This window comes from Centruroides vittatus, unplaced genomic scaffold (assembly GCF_030686945.1).
Source record: "Centruroides vittatus isolate TY-2023 unplaced genomic scaffold, ASM3068694v2 contig_823, whole genome shotgun sequence".
Lineage (NCBI taxonomy): Eukaryota > Metazoa > Arthropoda > Arachnida > Scorpiones > Buthidae > Centruroides > Centruroides vittatus.
The window spans coordinates 178344-199148 of NW_027122536.1; the positions used below are offsets into that span (position 1 = coordinate 178344).

The 20805-nt window shown below is 28.6% G+C and overlaps 1 protein-coding gene and 1 long non-coding RNA gene across 2 annotated transcripts in view; both read right to left on the bottom strand.

The window, feature by feature from the left end:
• LOC136982348 (uncharacterized) overlaps positions 1-20805 on the bottom strand; it is a 92557-nt gene that overhangs the window by 56329 nt on the left and 15423 nt on the right. The window lies entirely within an intron of this gene.
• Pex2 (peroxin 2) lies at positions 5484-20595 on the bottom strand. The gene is made up of 8 exons (XM_067278829.1): positions 20488-20595; positions 18687-18764; positions 16412-16474; positions 14605-14793; positions 12687-12842; positions 12517-12564; positions 5921-6121; positions 5484-5838 (listed from the first exon to the last, which is right to left on the bottom strand). The coding sequence occupies exons 1-8, from the start codon at positions 20533-20535 to the stop codon at positions 5749-5751; spliced, it is 873 nt and encodes a 290-aa protein (XP_067134930.1). The 5' UTR covers positions 20536-20595; the 3' UTR covers positions 5484-5748.

Genomic DNA, 20805 nt, shown 5'->3' on the forward strand with positions numbered 1-20805 from the left:
ACTAATGTTGTAGGCGTTTGCTGCATCTGCTCGTCTCCAGAGAGAGAGAGGAAGAATTCGATACCACTCGCAATTTTATGAATTATTACATTATTATCTAACTTAATTCGTATCCATATCCTACGCTTATTACGTTTTCTTCTGAATCACGTTTTAATTATATGGTTGAGTTTTTTGGAACTTTACCTCTATATAACAGGAAAAACAAGAGGTATGAAGACCTTGCAGCGCTTTGTTAAAACAAAGGGAATAATTCTGATGAAATGGAAAGTACACGAAACGAAAAAAAAGGAGAAGGGGCACGTTAATTGTTTGCATAATTAATTGAGTCTCTTTCGAGACAGACTGCATACCAGAACGATTTTTCGTTAATATATGATAAGGACATCATCTTTATGGTACGGGCAGACAAAATCTGAATTATTGCTTATAGGTTTTATCATACTACGCAAGAGAGAAAGAGAGAGTTAATAGAATTATCCAATTGTTAGTAGAGAGTTTATGATCGACTCTTGTTTACGAGGGATATAAAACACTCCAATATGGTGTTTTATAACACCTCAGCAACGCCCTGTTGAAATCATATCAACTGATGTTCTGTTTTATAGCCCGCAGCTAACATTAAACGGCTTAAACTATATTAAACGTAAACGAAATGTAAATTTATGTATATATTTTCGTATCTTCCTTACTACACTTGTACGATTTGAAGCTTTCGTAAGTGTCCGACTATCCAATGCGGTGTCTTTCGCGTCACGTGACGTTCAATGTGGTCGTTGAACACACGAAGCAGGTAAAAATGAGAAAGTCTCTCGCGATAAAATTTCCATTCAAGTCGAGAGTTTTGCGCCTAAAGAGAGACAGAGAGAGAGAGAGAGAGAGAGCAATAAAAAGACATTTTAATGACCTATGGAGAATGTTGATTCCTCTTGACCTTTAACCTCGCCTCGGGGATAAGGAAAAATCTTAACGTTTAACGTTTCGAAAAAGTTTTTTCTAAAGAGGTTCTGTTTCATGTCAAGAAAGGCTTGGCTTACGTTTCACTTTCCATCGGTCGTATAAGTCTTTTAATCTTAATCCTTTTTTCTTCCACCCCGTAAATTCTGTTTAAAATACCTCCCGATTTTAAGTAATTCAATCATAAAAATAAATATATAATTAAATAAAAATTCGAGTAATATAATGTCGAATGACTCGCAACATTTCACTGTCATTGCTTAAGTGAATTTACCTTACATTAAGTGGAACTAATTACACTTAAGTTAAATAATTTGCATCAAATTAATGAATATCCAATTAAAGCATCCATAAAAGTTTTTAAAAGTTAATTCATCCCTCGTTGCATTATGTGAAGCTACGTACTTTGCAAGGCAGAACGACCTTGATGAAGTGTCAAAAAATTGTTGGACTGGAAACAGAAAGACATAAAATATATATACGATAGCCTATAATTACAAAGAGTTATAAGTTTTCAAATTATTTTTATTTATATTCGAAAAATAATAATATATTTTGTTAAAAGTTATAAAAAATATACTAGAATTTAACTCTATTTTCGACTTATGCGGGTAGTTATAAAGCTATAAACTGCTCGAAACCAATATCCTTATGGATGTCCTACATATTTTCGAATAATCAGGACAAAATATAAAGGAATTTTCCTTTCATAACTAAAGGTATATTGGATTTTTATAGATAAACCACTGCACAGTTGTAAAATGAAGACATTCCTCAACTGTTTAGATGCATCTCGATACAATTGTATGAATAATAAATAATTTCCTTCTCCCCTAAATTTTCAATGATAGTACTTTGATTATAGCTTCGTTGATAGTAGTTAACACTAAATCGATGCTGTTATAAATTGTCAAGGGCGTCGAAGTGTCCACGTGGTGCTAGATTGGGTTGGGCTTAATGACATCTTCACTGAGTTGCACCCGTACGAAACTGGGCGGAGCACCAAAGCATTGTACAATGTTTTGTAATTATGAATGCGTTCGCCCTCATTAACGAGTTACTTTTTCATTATTTCTTCTTTAAATGACAGCTTAGAAATGATTTAGACTGATGACGAGCATTTTCACTAATAAATAGGCCTAAATAAAATCTAATACTACGAATCGAACGGAGAAATGCGGAAAAAAGTTCAAATTCGTGAAGCCAACATTAAATTTTGATGTATTTAATTTAACAAATTCGATTCTAAACAGGTTTCCAATTATGTTAAAAATCCTAATTAGTGAGAAATTTTATAAAGAAGAAAGTTAAAAATCATAATAATAAAGGGATAATTGCGAGTAAAGAAATAAAATATGAATAATTATATCCAATTTTCTCATCCGTGCGTACCACATGACTCTTCATTGACATCCTACGTGCTAGCTGATAAATCTTGTTGCATGACAGGTGACGTATAAATAAAACTGGATTCAAATCCAGAGTTTGGATCATACCAGAATGAGTACATTTTCGTAGTTACTCGGCCATTCCCCGATATTTTTATTTATTTATTATTTTTTAATGCTTAATCAAAAGTTGACTGACTACACAACGCCTATTTCTCAATAATATATGTTAAGAAGTAGTAATTTTTAAATTTATTTTTTAAAATAAATATACCAGCTTCGAAAGGGTGGTTTGAGTTCTACGAATTTCTATAAAAATTCAAAATTAAATCAGTATTTAAAAATAGAAAATTTCCTTATTCACAATTTTTAAAATTGCCCATCCTTATGATTTATTCAAAAGGAATAAAATTTTATTTAATGTCTTAATTTTAAAAACGACTGCTTTAAATTTGAGAATTCTATTTATTAAAATTTGCAATTTAATTAAAATTCTTTTCATTTTGTCACTGATTATGAAAAATTTATATAATTTTAATTAACAGTGCCGATTTTATAAAACGTGGTTTAAAAATGTCAATTTCACAAAACACGTAGTTTAAAAATGTCGATTTCACAAAACACGTGGTTTAAAAATGTCGATTTCACAAAACACGTGGTTTAAAAATGTCGATTTCACAAAACACGTGGTTTAAAAATGTCGATTTCACAAAACACGTGGTTTAAAAATGTCAATTTCACAAAACACGTGGTTTAAAAATGTCGATTTCACAAAACACGTGGTTTAAAAATGTCGATTTCACAAAACACGTGGTTTAAAAATGTCAATTTCACAAAACACGTGGTTTAAAAATGTCGATTTCACAAAACACGTGGTTTAAAAATGTCAATTTCACAAAACACGTGGTTTAAAAATGTCAATTTCACAAAACACGTGGTTTAAAAATGTCGATTTCACAAAACACGTGGTTTAAAAATGTCAATTTCACAAAACACGTGGTTTAAAAATGTCGATTTCACAAAACACGTGGTTTAAAAATGTCAATTTCACAAAACACGTGGTTTAAAAATGTCGATTTCACAAAACACGTGGTTTAAAAATGTCAATTTCACAAAACACGTGGTTTAAAAATGTCAATTTCACAAAACACGTGGTTTAAAAATGTCAATTTCACAAAACACGTGGTTTAGAATCTAAACCGATTAGTTAAAAATGTAAATTTCATAAAACACGTGGTTAAAAAAAAAAAAAATACTAGCAATTTAATTTATGTCGATTTCGTTAAACACGTGGTTAAACAAGCGAAATAGATAATTTAATTATGCCAATTTCGTGGTCTATAAATTGTAGTATTAGGGGATTTTTCACTATTGAAAACTACAGACAAAAAAAGGAAAATAATAATAAAAAAAAAATTTAAAAAAAAGACGACGATGGTCATCGACTTAAACAACTGAATAAATTTGCTCCTTTCGGATAATTTAATTTAACGTCATTAAACGTCCCGAGGAAGAACGAGTTGGCTTAATTAACTGAAGATTATCAGTCACGTATCCAAGTGAAGACAACTATTTCCTTCGACTATTTATGACTATAGAAAACGATGGATTAGAAGAAAATTAAGTAAAAGTACTGATTAAAAGAAGATAATTTCAAATAGTTTCTCCTCTCGAATTTAAATTTACTTGGAGTATACTTTTGATATTTTAGTTTTTTCTCTTATGGGATTTTAATTGATCGATAAACGCCTCTTCGAACTTTTACGAGCACGTGTGGGACATTTTTTTTTTTTATATATATATTATTTTATTTTCTTTTTCCTTAACCTGTTTATAAGTCAGGTTGAAAATAAATTTACATTAAAAAATTTTTAAAAGATAAACAAATTTATGTATTAAATAACGAGTAGAGTTAATGCTCTGGAGAAAGTAACAATTCTCTAAAAACTTCCATTTTTTTTCTTTTTTCTTTTTCTTTCTCTGGTACAGTTGAACTATTGTTTAACTGAAGATGTAAACAATGGTATCAACTCCGCCATCTGGTGCACGAAAATATAATCATTTAAAACCTAATTAATGACATTTATCACAAATAAAGCATTATCCGAGTGAACTGAAGCGAAATAAGTCTATATTAAAGGAAATACTTAAGTTAATGAAAAGATCTTTATGGTGTTTAAGCCTTCATTGTTTTATTTTCTTTTCATCATTTTAATAAGATTATTTTTCTGTTCGAGACATCTATTGTTAGAAAATTAAACACGGGAGCCCTGCAGGTGACGTCATGCCGTGTGTTTTCGTTTTAAATCTCGTTCGACAAAAGGAAACGCGTGAATTGTATCTAAACGTTTCTTTTTTTTTTTTTTTTTCATTTTTCCGTACTAAATTAAAGAGACTCTTCTGTTTAGCGATTATAAAAATACAGGAGACAATCTTATCACAATTCGATTGTTATTTTAAACAGAAAGTAGATTATATTATATGCATATAATACAATTTAAAAAAAATCCCTTTTTAATTAAAATTAATCCCTGGCTCCTGTATTTTTATTATGAGAAACTAATGAGCTTAGCAATGTGTAACTTGTATCCCCCTTCTTCTTCCTTATCTCTAGAAATTGAAAAGCCATCAGGTTTTCTGCTAGGGGGAGAAAGAGGGGAAAGCATTAATTGTAAGGAAAACGTTAGAATTTTGCTTAAACTGTTTAAGTGGGAATTAGTATGCAGCAGCACGCCTGCAGGAAAATTTAACTTTCGTTTAAAATTAGAATTCTGTTGGAGACAGTTAACCTTGAACTATGTTTTTCTCTTCCTACATTCTACCTCATAATTGTTTAATAATTGCTAAGATAATAATTTATGTGATAATAAGTGTTATGAAGTATCGTTTAACATAAGCCATACACTTTATAGAAGAGTCTGTAGTTTTAAATTTAAAAAAAAAAACTAAATACAAAAAAATTTTAATTAAATTCTAACAATTCCTGATTGTATTTTATTTGATGAAATTTTAAAATAATCAATTATCATTAAATTGAGTGAGTAATTAAATACTTCCGAGGCAAAAAAATCACAAAAAAGAGTACCGCTTACATTGTATCTAATGTATAATTAAAGCCTTCAAAAACTGCAACATAATAATATAATTTTTTACTTTTTTCAAAAAGGAATTTACATTTTTACATAATTTAAGTTTACAAAATTTCTAATTTTAAACTGAAATTACTTTGTATAATTACAAAATTATTAGTTCACCAACTTTACATGTGAAGAGACACTTAACAATGATTATTAATGGCAACCTTTTTCTTTTTTTTATAAGAAAATAGGGAAGTTATTTGTATAAATATTACATTGTCCCTTTTTGAGAATAATTTGCACATTAAACTTTTATGTAATGTTCATTATATGGTGTTAGCAGGCCTGACTGATATAACATCCTGTTTATAATTACATATTGGACACTGATAGTTCGGATCTGACATTATATTACTCTGGAAATAATAATTTTTTTTTCAATATTTCACTCACTTCAATAAAGGGTAAATGTTTTTAAAAAATTATTAAAATTCTTACCATTATGCAATAGTAGCAAAACACATGCTTACAACCAATATCGTGGGGAAACGTTGGCCATTGTTCGCAAATGGCGCATTGTTTGAAGTCTTTTGTCGTCCTCTCGGAAGCATGAAAACTTGTTTTTGATGACGTTAATCTTTTTATTATATTTTTTAATCGTTTCAAATTAATTATGGGAAGTACAAATGATAGGAATTCCTATAAAAAAAAGAAAAGTCCATAAGGAAAATTTACAATAATTATATTTTACGTTACAGGAAAAATTATTATTATATTTTTATGTCGTAAGATATGAAAGCTAGACTATAAAACTTAATAATTTCAGCAGCTGTAAATATATATATTTATATATATTTTTAAATTTGTAATTAACTTACGTTAATTTCAAAAATGTAGTTTAACTGACATAAAAAGATGTTATCTTATAGTTTAAATTTATAATTTATTCAAAATATATTTTACTAAAATAAAATGAAAATTTTTCATCATATTTTTAATTATTATATATTATACTTTAATTTAATGTTAAATATTATATACAAGATGGCCCAAATGACTTTTGAGCCATTCAATATATACTTGTAAATAAAGAAAATATGTTTGGATGTCATATAGAGTGCGTTTACTTATAAGCTAATAGTGCTACTTCTGAACACTGGAAGTGACGTCATTAGCATGTGTATTCGTGCTTACATGTCCAGTTCGAAAGTAAACGCAAATACTAACAAGAAATATGGTGGTTTCTTGCAAATAATATTGTCAAAGATGCTATTTTAAATGTTATGTTACAGATAGAATTACTTGATTCTGAATCGGATGAGGATGATCTTATTGTGGGTATAATTGTGGAAAAAATGAAAGAAGAAAAAGAAAAGTAAGATAAAACAAAAAAGATAGAAACTTTTATTGAAGAGACTGTACCTTTTTATAATCCAATCGATTTTAAACAGCATCTTAGACTTACAAGAGAATCTTTTGAAATCTCCTTTAAAAAAATAAGCCCAATTTTAGACACAGAAGAATTACTTCCTCTGGAACACAATCTGCGTCTCCTCAAAAACAGCTTTTATGCTGCCTATGGACATTAGCAAATCAAGAATCATTCAGGTTTGTTTATATGAAGTAATATATGAAATTAGATGGAGTATATAAGAGAATAGCAGATTATACATATACATAATACGTATTTAATGCAATTGTTTTACCTAGTGAATAGATGTGACGTTACTCTTTTATGGTGTAACTAAACTGAGTTTAAAATAAAAAAATAATTGATATTAAATACAAAACATTATTTTTTCTTTCTTTCTTTTCTCTAAGGGTAATGGCGATCATTTTAATACGTCTAGACGAACTGTGTGGAATATTTTAAATAAGGTTGTTAATTCTCTCTTAGTGTTAAATGAAAAAATATTCTCTTGGCCATCACAGCAGGATGCTGTAAGAAAAATGGAAGTTTTTTTTATACTCAATATGGTTTTCCTGGAATTATAGGCTGTATTGATGGAAAGCATATGGCTATTAAGACATCAACTGAAGAAGCAGCAGCTTATTTTGATAGAAATAAGTGTTACTCTGCCATCATATAAGTTAGGTTTGTAATGAGAAAATGGTATTCAAATGATACAATTTCTTGAAAAGACATTTCCCATATGTAAGTGAAAATTCATTCAAGTATAGAAACTTATGTAATTTTGAATTATTATTAATGCTGTTCATTTCTTTCACGACTTATTTAATGCTCTGTACATAAAACTTAAAGATTCCAAGCGCATGTAAGGTAAACTTCACTTTTAATCATAAACAATGAATCAAACTTAATTTTTTTCACATCTGTTTATGAAAAAAATCATCTAAAGCTATTGAATCTTACAATAAAAAAAGATCATTGTAAACATTTTATACAACAAATAATTGAATTTTACCAATTTTAAAATATTTTCTGCCATTTATTTTTCCAAAAATAATTTCATTTTCATTACTTTCTACAGAAAGTAATTTTTTCATGGAAGCAGCCATATTGAATTAGCAAAAAGCTCAACAGCAAACTAGCTAGGACTCCCAGCTTACTAATTCCGTTAAAAATGATGTCACACAACTCTAAAGTAAATGCCAATGAGCGTGGTGCTCGGACAAAAGTATACAGGTTGAGCGTGCTGACAGTATAATTAGCTCAGAAGTAAACGCATCCATATTTATCAACTTAATTAATTTACATTTAGTATTAAGTGAATAAATGGAACTGAACAGAGATATATTCAGGATTAATTATAAAAAATTATGTGTTCACAAGCGTAAAGAATGAATCTGAGACAGATGAGATGTGATCCAAGTCAGTCACATATATGAGGCCCTACTTTCCCTGAAAGCCAGAAAAATATATGAATGAAATCAATTAAATAAATAAAAACAGAGTTACTGGTAATCTAGACCAGTTAAGCTCTGCGTGAAGATATTCTTCAGAAGAACACCTCTGAAAATTAAAGAAAGTCTACAAGAATGTAACTAACTACACAAACAAAAATTTTTTCATTACTTATCAACAGAATTTATCACTTTATTATTATATTTTTTACATAAAATACTATATTTAGAGCATTTCTGTATCAAAATGACCATCTGTCTGGACCTGAATATAACTATAATTAGTTTTCCATTTATTATGACATTTTAAACCAAGAAATAAATTTTTCAATTAATTTTTTTAATGTTTTTATATTTACTTTTAATTCATTGTAAGAACTATTTTCAGTCACCTAAAATTTAATAGAATGTAAAGCTTATTATAATGTTCATTGATATAAGATCTGTTGATTTTAGTAATACTCAGATATTGCTTCATAAAATTAATGATATAATATTAAAACAAAATTAATTAAAGTATATTCATGTTCTCTCATACTGAAAGTTTCACCAGCTAAATAGAATATAATTTTTAAATTCCACAGCTTATTGTTACATAATGTATTCTTATTTCCAGTAATCTAATAACTGAACTTTGTTACCAGAGTTATCAACTATTAATTAAATGTGAGTTTACGTATATACTTCATCTCAATATATTTCATTACTGTAATAAATATCAGTAAAAAACTGTATATCATCAAAATTTTGAACTCTAAACAGATTTATATCAGAGACAAACTACTAACAAATAGTAGATATATTTATGAAACAGAATATAAAGCTAAATTTAAAAAAGTAATTTTTTAATATCATATATATTTTCTATAGTTTCACTGAACACATATCCCTTGAGAGAAAATGAAGCATGATCACTATGCAGCATTAAATCTAGAATGGGTGATTACCACCATTAAAACAAAGCTAAACAATTTATTTTTATTATGTTTTTTTCTAGTTTTCATTATATTATCACTCAAACTAACTCAGACATATTTATTTGCATTATTAAATAAATTTACAAAATCAAATTTGTCTATGTCTTGTTTAGTTGTCAGTTATGGAGATTACCTTCCCTTCACAAAATGCATATATCTGTCCCTATTATCATGAAAATGCCTTGTTCTTATTAAATTAATACATATTCAAACAATCATTTATGACTTGTATAGTATATATGATTTTTTTTATTAATTAAAGTATAAATTTCAAAATTTTTATTTTGTTATTTTAATTAGACAATTATTAATTATTATTATTTATAATTTCATCAAAGAAAGGCAAAGAGATATAGAGAGAGAGAGAGAAAGAGAAAAAACAATTTTTATCACTTTACAAGAGAAGACTTAAAGACTTAACATCACTAATAATTGTGACACTCACTTAGTAATTAAATAAATTATTATTAAAGAATTTTTTGAAATATTCTCAGTAAGTAAACAGTTTCAAACTCAAAAGCCTACCAGATGATGATTGGATAAAACCACTGAAAGCCAGCTGTTAATCCTGCACTTGTGCCTGACCAACAACCTGATCACATAGAGTTTATCAAATATTCTCCACATGTCTAATACAAAAATAGGTCAATTTCTCATAGAAAGTTTACCCAGGAGGCACCTACCCTTGTATTGCTTTGCCAAATCCCATCACACCCAAAAACAAAAAGTACATAGATAACAAAGAAAAGCAGATCTTCATAAAACTGGACTTCACCAATAAATAAATAACCACAGTACCCTTATCTAGTCCAACAGTTTTATTTCTCTATAACACAAGTGTTTTCGATCTTCCCATAAGATCTGAAACATTTGTTTGAAGATACATAGATAAATTTTGAAATCAATTTTGATTTCAAAATTTCAAACTGATTATTATTAAAATATTTAATGAGGATCTTTATGTTACAAGATCTATAGGATGTCCCAAAAGTAACACAGGATTTAAATTTTAAAAACAATGTATTATTAATTCATTAGTTGGCAAAGTTGTTATATCATTTTAAAGGGTAAACATTGCAATTAAATATGGAATAGAATATCTGACAAATGTCCTCGTGACTCTCATATTCTTTTGACACAATTTTCAAGTACATTTTTGCACAATTGCAGCTCAATTTTGTTGGTAACTTTTCAAATTTCTGCTTTCAATTCAGAAATTGTTCTTATTTTAGTGGCATGAACTTTGGACTTTATGAATCCCAAAGAAAAATGTTGCATGGTGTCAGATTGCACAATCTTGGTGGCCAATTCTGACTGCTGTTGGGTGAGATGAGTCAACCAAGAAACTTCTGCCACAATAACTTGGTTGTTTTGTGTGCTGTATGGTAGGTGGCACCATCCTGCTGGAACTACATGTCACTCAAATCCATGCTGTCCAAATGAAGGCACAAAATCTCCAATAACATCTCACAATAATGCACACCATTCACAGTAACTGCATCTTCAACTTTATTTTAAAAAAATTATGGGCGAAAATTTTTCCAATCATTTCACTAGTCCAAAATCCACACCAAACTGTCACTCATTGGACATGCATCAGTTGTTCTTCACACAGTCTTTACACGGTCATTCCATTTGATATATTTCTCCAACCGAAAATGCCGTGTAATTTGTGCACAGTCGCAGCAACTTTCCCTGTACTTGTAATAAGTTTTGATAACCATTGCATGCTCCTCCATCATATATCACTCCATATTAATTAACTTCAATGTGTTTACTACAAGATATTACTTTATATGTCACTGCCAACCCATTGGGAGAAAAATGGCACAAAATTTATATCCTGCATTAATTTTGGGACACCCTTTACAACAATATGCTTTACTTGTTTATATATATGTTTTATACATACATAATGTGTGTATGTGTGAATAAAATGTGTTAAGCATATGAATATGTATATATTGTAAATTTAAATATGTCATAAAATATATATTTGTTGTATACACTTGAATAAATGTATATTTAATTAAGATATAAGTATACATTTAACTGTTACTGGAATTTGCATTAAAAAATATATTATTCTGTGTAAAATATTTTAATAACTTGCTAAAGGAATTTTTCTTTCATAAAATTTCAACATTAACCTAATTGAGAATTCATAAGTTCTTGTTTCCTCTCTACCTCTGAGATATGCATTGAGTAATCACAACTTTTCCTGAATTTTTGACTGCCTAATTATATGTAAAAAATGAAACAAAATTTGCAATTAAATTTTAATGATATTTAGATTTAAATTGTAAAATATTCAAATTTTGAGATTGCTCTTAAAAATAATAATTAGATAATTCAGCTAAGCTATAATATAAATGATTAAAAATTGTAAAATGCCAATTGCGAAAGCAACCTAAATCTTCGATAATACAATTTTATAGTTTAAAATACTAAAAACCATACTCAAATATCATATATTTATTTCAATTGTTTTTGGAATTGTTTTTAACTGAATATTTACTAGGAAAACGAAACTGCAAAAAAGAGTTTTAAACTGATCTAAAATAAAAAATTATCAGAAATTAATGTAAGTTGACAGCAATTGGACACTTGACTGATGTAATGCACAATTAACTTACGACTGGCAATCGACCCATAGTCTTTACATGGCAAACTTTGACCTTGAATATCTCAGCCCATAGATGGAATTTCAAAATTTTGGCTTTGTCATGACATTGGCCTTCCCAAGTTGTATGTATTTGCAAAAAATCACGTTTGACAGTCATGCAGTTGCTTTAAACTTTGATTACAGACAAAACACTTTCTTACTTATGCAGGGCTCCACTCTATTATTATTATTATGAGCTTAAAACAAACTGCTGAAAAATGTTATAATAGTACCAAGTAATCATTTTCATCAACTCTAATTTATTTCCTAAACCAAAATCAATATTTTTATAGGCTTAATTATTCAAAATTAAAATTTAGAAATTGACAAATCAATCAAATAAACAACTTACAAAAACTTCCACATTATACAAAGTCAAAGAACCGAACAATTTGACAGTTTTGCAAGTTATCTATTTGATCACTCGCCAATTTTTAAAAGATTCAGTTTATTCTTGGCCTGAACAGAAAAATGAATATACAAAAAAATTTGTTCATATCTTCTGAATTTTTAAATTAAATATTCATACATATAAAAGAATGCCTTATAGCAATGAGAAAAATAAATACATTTAATTTAAAACTTACAGCAAATCCATGCCACAGCAATTCTCTGTTCATATATTCATACTGAATCTAAAAAACAAATCAAATAATAAGTTCAATTTAGCTATCTGCTGTTTAATAATTTACTATAATTTAATAAATTTATGATAGTCTAATTATTATTTTTGAAATTTGATATATTATCTCCTTACCTCTCTCATATTTTGTGGCGTTGATGACATTCTTCCAATTCCAAATATTCTTTCAATTACAGAAACAAATTTTCCATTATGAATGAAGACAAGAAAGTTAACAAGATTACCGATATTAAGAATCAATTCTGCAAAATCTGTAATTTCACTAAGCAACTATTAAAAAATAAATTTTATTTACTAAAGGAAAAAAGAACAGTTTTATTAAATTTCTTTTAATATTTGAAATTTTAAAATTAAATGATCTATTCTATGAGATAATTCTACATTGTATCATACTTATTACATACTATAGAATTGATTATTAAAAGGAAATTTTAATATTTTAAAACAATTCAATATTTTCACAATAGTGAGGTTGAGGCCGAAGTTTTAAACGCAAAAACGTGTATGTCGGACGTTCAGTGCCGCTTTCCTGTTAGCCTAGAAGTTTGACAATGGCATTTAAAATGTCGAGCATGATTCCACTGACTTTCCAAACACCATTTTCAAACTTCTAGGCTTACGGGAAAGCGGTGCCGAATGTCCAATGTACACGTTTTCGTGTTTAAAACTTCGAGCCTCAACCTCGCTATTGTCTGTTGTTCATTCTTAGAAAGTCCCTACTATATTCGACAAAATCATTAAACTAGAGATAAGGAAGATAATGACAAACTTTTTATTATTATAATGAATATTTCTAGGACAGAGTAGTAGTTTTATTTTAAGCCAAATGATCGCTGTAATTAATCGGGCTAATATTATGTTATAATTAATAATTAGAAACTAAGTAATTTGATACTAGAGGTAGACGTTAGGTGCATCTCTTATCTAAATTAATAATTATAATAATTTAATAATTTATTAAATAATTGAGAAAATTCTGGAAGAAAAGTTGTGTAACTGGCAAGTGCACTGCATGGTAAGCAGATTGCAGGTTCAAGTCCCACTCAAGGCTAGTTCTTTTCTTCGAGAATGTTCTAAATTATTTAATAAATTATTATAATTATTAATTTAGATGAAAGATGGTACCTAATGTCTACCTCTAATACCAAATTACTTAGTTTCTAATTCTTGATTATAACATAATATTAGCCCGATTAATTACGGCAATCGTTTGGCTTAATATCAATACATCGGATTTAAGGATATTGATATATAAATAGTTTTATTTTACAAAACATTTTAAAATGTCAGAGTTCTCCTTTGTGTTAAAACACAAAATTATGTAAGTGAAAAAGTTAAATGTATTCAAATGCAGGGTGTCCACTAAATATTTATTCAGGAACAAAAAAGATCATTCCAGCATTGATTATGTGAGGTAGTGAAGTGCAACAGACAAATACACCAGATATTACATTTCCACTGCTATCTGCAACCAGAACAATGTGCAGAGGATGTCACACAGTTATTTGAGTGGTGCACTATGATGTTAGAATTACATCATAACAAACCACACTTTTCAGCACATTTTAAGAAACTGATGATAACTTGCCATTGATATAACTAGAGAGGGTTGAACCAACTCATTAGATACCATCTTATTCTCAGACATGTCAGTGGCTCATGGAACAGTTTGACAACCACTAAATAGGGATGGCTAAATTTTGGCCAAGAGGATAAGGTGGCAGCTTACCACTACAGAGGACTCAGGATTGGATACAGACAGGTCAAAAAACACCAGGAATTTTTCAGGTAGGGTGGTCTGTCCAGATATGTTGAGCCCCATTCTTTACCACCTGATATTGTGGGCCTGGTTCAAATCAATAATTGGCTTTAGTCCCAAAATGTTTCTAATTATAATTTTGTTTTAATAAAGTAGCACTTTACATTTGAAAGAACCAAATATTTTTTTAAATTTTGTGAAACTATTTCTGTTTTGATTTGACCCTCAATTAATTTTCATGATTATGATAATAAAATATAAAAAATATTATACCTGTCTAACATATATATTTGATATCAATAGATTATCCGTTATCCTTTGTTTTAGCCATGGTGTACCAATTAACAATATTCCTAATAGCCACGATTTCCTTCTTGATATCAATTCTCTATCCTTTTCATTCCTATATTCCAAATCTAGCAACTGTTGACCAACTGTAGCTTTTTTTGAAATAACACTGTACTAAAAATAATTTTTAGCCAATTAATGTTATATTAATAAATTTTAATCGTTTAAATTATTTCTTTATTCAATTTTTAATTAATAAAATATACTGTATTTACTCACATATAAGAAAAGATTTTTATTCATTTTTTACTACTTCAAAAACCTAGGCCGTCCTATAAGCGCGTGCAAAGGATTCTTTGCGTTTTTGCAATAATTTTTGTGAACTGTGTATTCGCATTTTCTACCAGATGCTCACCCACTGGTGTTTAAAACAAGTTTTTTATCTGGGTCATTTGAATCATTCTTGTGTATTGTCAGGAGTAAAAATAAATAGCAATAGGGAAATCAAAACTTTTGAATTGAAATTCCAAAATCACACGGAAGCCCGATATAAAGTTTTAATCTATTCCCACGTGAAAACAGGTGATTATTCAGAAATCAGAATTCGGAGAAATTCATTAGTGTAACTGACGAAGAGTGGATTCGACTGTTAATAATTGGCATAAAAGGTTCCCAATTGTCCATCTTTACACACAGAAATTATGTTGTCAATTTTACAAGATTTTTTCTTAAAGTTTAAATTGCAAGTAATTTTTGTGGGATAATGTGTGCATTTACCTGCATTTGATATTTTATTTGTGATTAAATGAAATAAAATTAGAATTAGAAAATTAGATTGTATTAATAAATCTAATTTTCTTTATTTTGATCTTTAAAGTCACACCTCCTCCCATAAGCGAGATTGTCTTATAAGCGAGTAAATACGGTATATTTATTGTCATATTTTTGATATATATAAAAAAACAGTGTGTAAAAATAAAATAATATGTAACAATTGAGGAAAACGTTTGTTTATAAAATAAAAAGACATCTTAAAATAGAGTGAATATATTGCATATTTGCTACTTGATGATGTGGCATCTCTTCTAATCTTACCATAATTAAAAAGAATGTGCTTAAAATTCCCACAATGACCAGAATTGTTCAATGAATGGTCACATATGGCATTATATGCTGTGAACACTTACTTCAATAATTTACACTGTAGCAGTTGGCAATTTCTATATTTTCTGCACTCTTTAACTCCTTTTACTTACATTTAACCCTAGCTATGGCTTCTAAAGAAGTGAAAGAAAATGTAAAATATCAATCTACATTTGATATATGCTAAATTTAAGTTTCTAGCAATCTGAATTGTTTTAGAGACATAGAAAGTGTATAATTATTGGTCCAGGATTTACTATTAAGATATTATTACATCACTTCAGTTGTTCCAGCAAAAACAGTTATTCTAGCATGGTTTTGGAACCAAATATGCCAGAAAACTGGTGGTTAACCTATATTTAAGCTTGTTTCCTAAGAAGAAAAGAATGGAGAAATAAAAATTATATGTTGAAGTAAATTGTATATAAATTTTAGAAGTAAACATATTTACTACTTTTATAATTTTCGAAATTACTGTTTCCGAAGTACTGAAATTAATAAAGTTAAAAATAAAAAGAAAAGTAAATTGTGTCTGTTGTAAAGTTTTATAAAAAGCACCGCACATGAAAAATAAGATTTTAACTTAAAATAACAATATAAATTAAAATAACTTACATTGATAATGAAAATATTTTGAAGTTTAGCTTACCTTCCAAACAAAAAGTTTCAATAAAGCTGTTAATTCTGGTTGAATATTGTGAAATGAACTAAGCTAAAATTAGAAAAAAATAATGAAAGCATTAAATTTTTAATATTAAAAGTAAACAATGTAAGAATATATATGTAATAAGTAAAAATATGCTAAATATAATACATCTAGAAACAAAAAGTATTAAGATAAATTTTTCATTGAAATAACTTAGTGAAAACAAATGTAAATATCAATCTACATTTTATATTCAGCAGTAAACTTTTTTCTATCCTTCTCCAGTGTTTAAGTGTCTAGATAAATGAAACAATAATTAGAGACTAGAGAAGAATAAAAAGAAAGATTACTGCCGAATATGTCTTTATAGAAGGCAGTTTATACTAATAGTTAAATGAAATAACTTTGAACCCAATTCTCTATATAATTAATATACTTTGAGTTATATGTGTTACCAGGAGAGGGGTAAGCAACTCTTTACAAATAAACTTTCCCATGTGGGAAAGTCAATTGGTTTGATCTGACAATGTTGCATACTAGCAGTTGATTTCAAATTAAAACTGTATTCATAATAATAATTGCATACTGACGCAGATAAGCAGCCTCTAATAAAGTCAACTCCACCATAAGACTGTTATTTTCCTGAACTGTGAGAAAAGACATCAAAAGACTCGTTACTGTATAGTCTTAAAATGTATTAATTCTGTATTCATAATGTTGGCAGCAAAACAGAACAGCCTGACTCTCCCTATGGCCTTATTATTTACTTATTTTTAAATATGTGTGTTTTGTTATTCTTGTTGTTGTCTCCTAAACACTATAAAGTGCAGACACGCGGACACTTGGTAATCTTCATCTTAAATTTATTTCAAGTGCGTCAAAATTCTTGTTGTTGTTTGTTTTTGCTACATTTCCCTACATATTCTGTTAAAGGTTTTAAGTTGATATGGAGGAAGGAAATCTTCTGTCAAGATATTTCCTAATTGTAAATAAAATAAATCATTTGGTTAAATTATCTTACAACATTAAATTTGTGTACATAAACATGTATCAGTTAATTATAAAAATATATAGATACTATTACTTCAAAACCTTATAACTATACTTACAGATTCTTTTTATGTATTTTTATTTTGTGTGATAATTAAGAGCATCTTTCATTGCTCTTTCTTCATCACGAAAATGTAGGTAATGCCTGTAATCAAATGTTGCTAGAAGCTTAATATAAGTAAAGGACTGAGGAAAAAGAATAGTTAAATCAGAAAATTAGCTGAACAGAAATTTTCAATATTTTCTGTTTACCAAAGGCCAATATATAGAAAAAAATACAGCAATTATCAAATGAATGGATTCCTGGATTCTTTTTTTGGACTAATAAGACTAAATAATTACTATGCAATTTGTGATAAAGGAATCTGGCTGTCTGTTTGATATTTAAAGTAATTATCAGTGTTTTATTTTTTACATATGTATATATAAGACAGGAATTATACTCACAACTGAAAAGTACTTGATAAAAAATGCAAAAAAGCTCCTTAAGTAATTAATAAAAAAGGTACAAGAAAAGTACCTAATTGACCTAAAATTTCTTTATTGATTTGAAACTAGAATAGAAATTTACAATGATTTAGGTAGTTCTTTCAACACTGATAAATTCAAAAAACGAAAAAAAAATGATTGTAAAGAATAGGTTTCATTATGGTTTACTATCATCTTTACAATATAAATTTACTTTCATTGAAGTAAAACCTGTGTAATCTATTGTAAATAGTGTGTATTAATAGCCTTACATTTTTTTTCTTCTGTTTTTCTGTTAGGAGAACACAGTTCCTAAGATCACATAGCATTCGCCAGTGGCGTAGCGAGGGGGGTGCAAGGGGGTCTATCATGCACTGGGCACCACTCGCAGAGGGAAGCCCAAATGGTCTCCAAGACAAACTATATGTGTTTCTGGAGGGGGAGGGGCACCAATAAAGTGTCGTGCCCTGGGCACCAGTTTTGTTCGCTACGCCACTGGCATTCACTGATATGTTTAGTATTGAAAACATAAAACTTCAGCATTATCTATGACAGTTCATCTTTAGGAGTCTGTAAACATTCAAAAAATGGTTTATTGACTACTGAAAATGAATTTTTACAGTTCAAAACTATCTGCATGTACAGTACATACATTGTTTTAAATTTTGTATATCTTTTAGATATTTAAATGGCTTCTGGACACTTTAATTTATGTAATAGTATTTTATTAAATAAAATTATTCTTATTGTAATTACTCACCTGCAAATATTGAAAACAATTATCTATCTGTGATTTAAGTAACAAATGCAATTCACTATCCAATGAAATGGAATCTAACTGCAAAATAAAATATGAAATTAATGACAACAGTAATAACTATATGTAGTTATATTAGACAAATTCATAAAATTTATTAATTGAAGCGAAGCTTCTTCTATGAGGCTTACAGAATTGTGTTCATTCGCAAGATTCATTCAATAGATTTTGATTAAACTTTGCCATTTTCCATTAATTGAAAAGTGGAATCCAAAAATGCAATAAAAAATGGGGGTCCATGACTTCATTTTCAAGGTGCGCAACAAAACAATATTGCAAGAATCACACAACAAAGTCGTGCAATGTTTCACGGTCACTGGTATGTCTTGTATGGGCTTATAAAACAGAGTTCATTCTAAAAATTTAATGGATCAATTTTGATAAAACTTTGCCATTTTTCATTAATTGAGATGAGGAATCCAGAAATGTAATGTGAGTCCATTTAAATGTAAAAAAACCAGCAACAAATTGTTTAACTTTCCTGGCAACATTTAAAATTCTAGTAGCGCTATCTGTTACAATATTTCATTAAAAAACTGTTTACATTTTTAATTATTATAAAATGTAATCTTTTCTTTTCTTTTGTAATTGTCAAATTTGTTTTGTTGTTTTAAAGTTTAGTTACTCCGTATCTCATCATTAAATGAACCACTCAAAGTTTACACTTTTCCTCATTTAAAGTTTGGTTACTCTGTCATGTATCAGGTGAGGTTAAAATAAAATGGAAACATCACAAATATGGCAAAATGTACGTGTGCACACACGTACATCCAGAACTCCAATACATCACATGCAAGTTGTCTATAACATTCTTCTTAAAAACATTAAAAGATACATTTCAAAACTTAGCATTAATTCCCTCTTAGATGAGTTGCTTTTTGATTTTGATTGTTTAAGAATGGCTTACAACTCTATCCAGAGAATACAAATGCAGATCTGAATGAGGCAGTTGGGACTTTTTCAGAGTTGAAGACCATGCCCATAGGTAGGCTGACCATAACATTTACAATTCAACTGGGGGGCAGGTTTCAGAATCAATAAAAATGAGGTCTAAAACCGATTGAATGTTGGTTATTTTTAAAATTTATTTATTTATTGAACTATAAATTGATATTATTATAACAACATGCTAATAAAATTGCCGTATTCAAAGATTGATTGATCCTACCACCAAATATTAATAACAGACAAAACTGGAGACAGTCCCTGAAACTGGGATGTCCGGGATGTATTCAGTAATTGTCCAATATCGGAGCCTGACTGAGTTAGAATTCTGCATTATCGAACACGGCTCCCTATAAAAAAAGTGAAAAGCAACTGATGGTCTACACTTGACCCTTTTCAAGATAAAGCCCCAAAACCAGTCTATGTAGACAATTGGTTTCTTTGACTTTTTTACTTCTATAGATACATTAAACAGCTCTGAGAAGGTCCCAACTGCCTCATTCACACTTGAAGTTTTACCAATGCATGTTTCATAAGCAATAATAATAACAATTCTGAATTATCCACGTGTAAACACTGTAATTACGCAAAATGTTAATATATTTTTCTTGTATGCCGTTAATTATGTCATAAATTACATAAGATTAACTTCTACCAATTGCATGCTGTGGAAATGTTGATTTCCAAAGTAACAAAGTAATAAAACGGATAATTAAGTACTGTATATAATAATATTTAGCTGACATTTTGTTTGCTTTTAATTCCTATCAGACAGTTATGTTTTTTGTTGTTGTTATACCTGATTTGTTCGGGATCCAAGATGTTTACTTCTTCCGTCTACCGCCATATTTGTTTACTCTGAAAACGCGCTTCTTTCCGTTGTATTCGATTAACATATAGTGTGACGTAATAGGCATATAACACTAGTTGCAGGACTGAGGAAATGACGTCGAATGACGTAATAATAAATCACATCCCAACTAATTGAACGATACTTTTATATTTTTTTAATTATTTTTTAAAATTTTTATGTTAATAAAAATAAATTGTTTGTAAACATATCGTCACGTAATATTTGTTTATTCTGCCATATTGAATATGTAATATTAATGATATT